Source organism: Mandrillus leucophaeus, unplaced genomic scaffold, assembly GCF_000951045.1.
Source record: "Mandrillus leucophaeus isolate KB7577 unplaced genomic scaffold, Mleu.le_1.0 Scaffold964, whole genome shotgun sequence".
NCBI lineage: Eukaryota > Metazoa > Chordata > Mammalia > Primates > Cercopithecidae > Mandrillus > Mandrillus leucophaeus.
In genome coordinates, this window is record NW_012110519.1 from 1,058,870 (window position 1) to 1,061,134 (window position 2,265).

Here is a 2,265-nt window from a genome sequence, read left to right on the forward strand (position 1 = left end):
GCCTTGCTTTGGCTTGCCTTGACTTGGACCTTGCCTTGCTGTGCCTTGCTTTCTGCCTAGCCTAGCTTAGCCTTGCCTTGCTTTTTGCTTTGCCTCGCCATTCCCTTGTGCTTTGCCTTGGCTTGCCTTGCACATTGCCTTGCCTTGCCTTTTGCCTTCACTTGTTTTGCTTTGTGCATTGCGTTGCCTTGCTTTGCCTGGTCCTGTGACTTGCCTCGTGCCTTGCCTTCCCTTTGCTTGCCTTGTGCCTTGCCTTGCCTTGCTTGTGCCTTACCTTGCCTTGTGTTTTACCTTGCCTTGTGCCATGCCTTGCCTTGCCTTGGCCTTGTCTTGCCTGGCTTTGCCTTGCCTTGTGCCTTGCCTTGCTTTGGCCTTGCCTTGCTTGGCTTTGCCTTGACTTGTGCCTTGACTTGTCGTGCCTTGTCTTGTGCCTTGCATTGCTTTGCCTTGTGCTTTCCCTTGCCTTGCGTTGTGCCTTGATTTGCCTTGCGTTGTGCCTTGCCTTGCCATCCCTTGTATCTTGCCTTGCTTTGCCTTGCCTTGTAACTTGCCTTGTCTTTTGCCTTGCCTTGCCTGGCCTGGCCGTGCCTTGTCTTGCCTTCCCTTGTGCCTTGCCTTGCCTTGTGCCTTGCCTTGCCTTGCCTTGCCTTGTGCCTTGCCTTGCCTTGTGCTTTGCCTCTCCTTGCTTTCTGCCTTGCCTTGCCTTGCCTTGTGCCTTGCTTTGCCTTCTACCTTGCTTTGTGCTTTGCCTTGTGCCTTGGCTTGGCTTGGATTGCCTTGCCTTGCACTTTGCATTGCCTTGCCTTGTGCCTTGCCTTGTCCCTTGCCTTGTCTTGCCTTGCTTTGTGCTTTGCCTCTCCTTGCTTTATGCCTTGCCTTGCCTTGTGCCTTGCTTTGCCTTCTACCTGCCTTGTGCTTTGCTTTGCCTTGCCTTGCCTTGTGCCATGCCTTGCTTTGCCTTGCCATGCTTTGTGCCTTGCCTTACCTTGTGCCTTGCCTTGCATTGCTTATCCTTGGCTTGTGCCTTGTATCGCCTTGCCTTGTGCCTTGCCTTGCCTTGTGCCTTGCCTTGCCTTGCCCTGTGTGTTGATTTGCCTTGCCTTGTTTCTTGCCTTCCCTTGGCTTGTGCCTTGCCTTGCCTTGTTTGTGCCTTGCCTTGCCTGTGCCTTGCCTTGTTCCTTGCCTTGCCTTGTGCCTTGCCTTGATTTGGCCTTGCTTTGCCTGACTTTGCCTTGCCTTGCCTTGCCTTGCCTTGTCTTTGCCTTGCCTTGGCTTGCCTTGCCTTGTGCCTTGCATTGCCTTGCCTTGCCTTGGGCCTTGCATTGCCTTGCCTTGTGCCTTGCATTGCCTTGCCTTGCGCCTTACATTGCCTTGCCTTGCGCCTTACATTGCCTTGCCTTGCGCCTTACATTGCCTTGCCTTGTGCCTTGCCTTGCCTTGTAGCTTACCTTGGCTCATACCTTGCCTTGTCTTCCTTTGCCTTGATTTGCCTTACCTTGTGCCTTGCCTTGCCTTGGCCTGTGCCTTGCCTTGGCCTGTGCCTTGCCTTGCCTTGCCTTGCCTTGCCATGCCTTGTCTCTCCTTGTATTTCCTTGCCTTGTGCCTTGCCTTGTTTTGTGCTTTGCCTTGTCTTGTTTGTGCCTTGCCTTGCCTGGTGCCTCGCTTTGGCTTGCCTTGACTTGGGCCTTGCCTTTCTGTGTCTTTCTCTTTGCTTTGTTTTGACTTGCCTTGCCTTGTGCCTTGCCTTGCCTTACTTTTTGCTTTGTCTTGCCATTCTCTTGCACCGTGCCTTGCCTTTTGCCTTCATTTGCCTTGCTTTGTGCTTTGCATTGCCTTGCCTTGCCTGGTGCCTTGACTTGCCTTGTGTCTTGCATTCCCTTGGCTTGCCTTTTGCTTGCCTTGCCTTGCCTTCTGCCTTGCCTTGCCTTGCCTTGCCTTCTGCCTTGCCTTGCCTTGCCTTGCCTTGCCTTGTGCCTTGCCTTGCCTTCCCTTGCCTTGGTATGCCCTGCACTTTGCATTGCCTTGCTTTGCCTTGTGCCTTGCCTTGCTTTGTACATTTCCTTGACTTTCTTTGTGCCTTGCCTTGCCTTCCCTTCCACCTTGTCTTGCCTTGCCTTGCTTTGCCTTGCCATGCCTTGTGCCTTGCCTTGCATTGCTTTGACTTGCCTTGCTTTGCCTTGGTCATTGATTTGCCTTGCCTTGTTACTTGCCTTCCCTTAGCTTGTGCCTTGTCTTGCCTTGCCTTGTGCCTTGCTTGTGCCTTGG

General features: G+C 53.2%; 1 protein-coding gene across 1 annotated transcript in view; it reads right to left on the reverse strand.

Moving 5' to 3' along the window:
* Positions 1–1,750: 1,750 nt before the first annotated feature.
* LOC105532520 overlaps positions 1,751–2,265 on the reverse strand; it is a 24,058-nt gene continuing 23,543 nt past the window's right edge. Inside the window, exon 6 of the mRNA XM_011970703.1 lies at positions 1,751–1,947. Within this exon, the coding sequence (XP_011826093.1) occupies positions 1,751–1,947 (197 nt within the window). The remainder of the gene's footprint in view (positions 1,948–2,265) is intronic.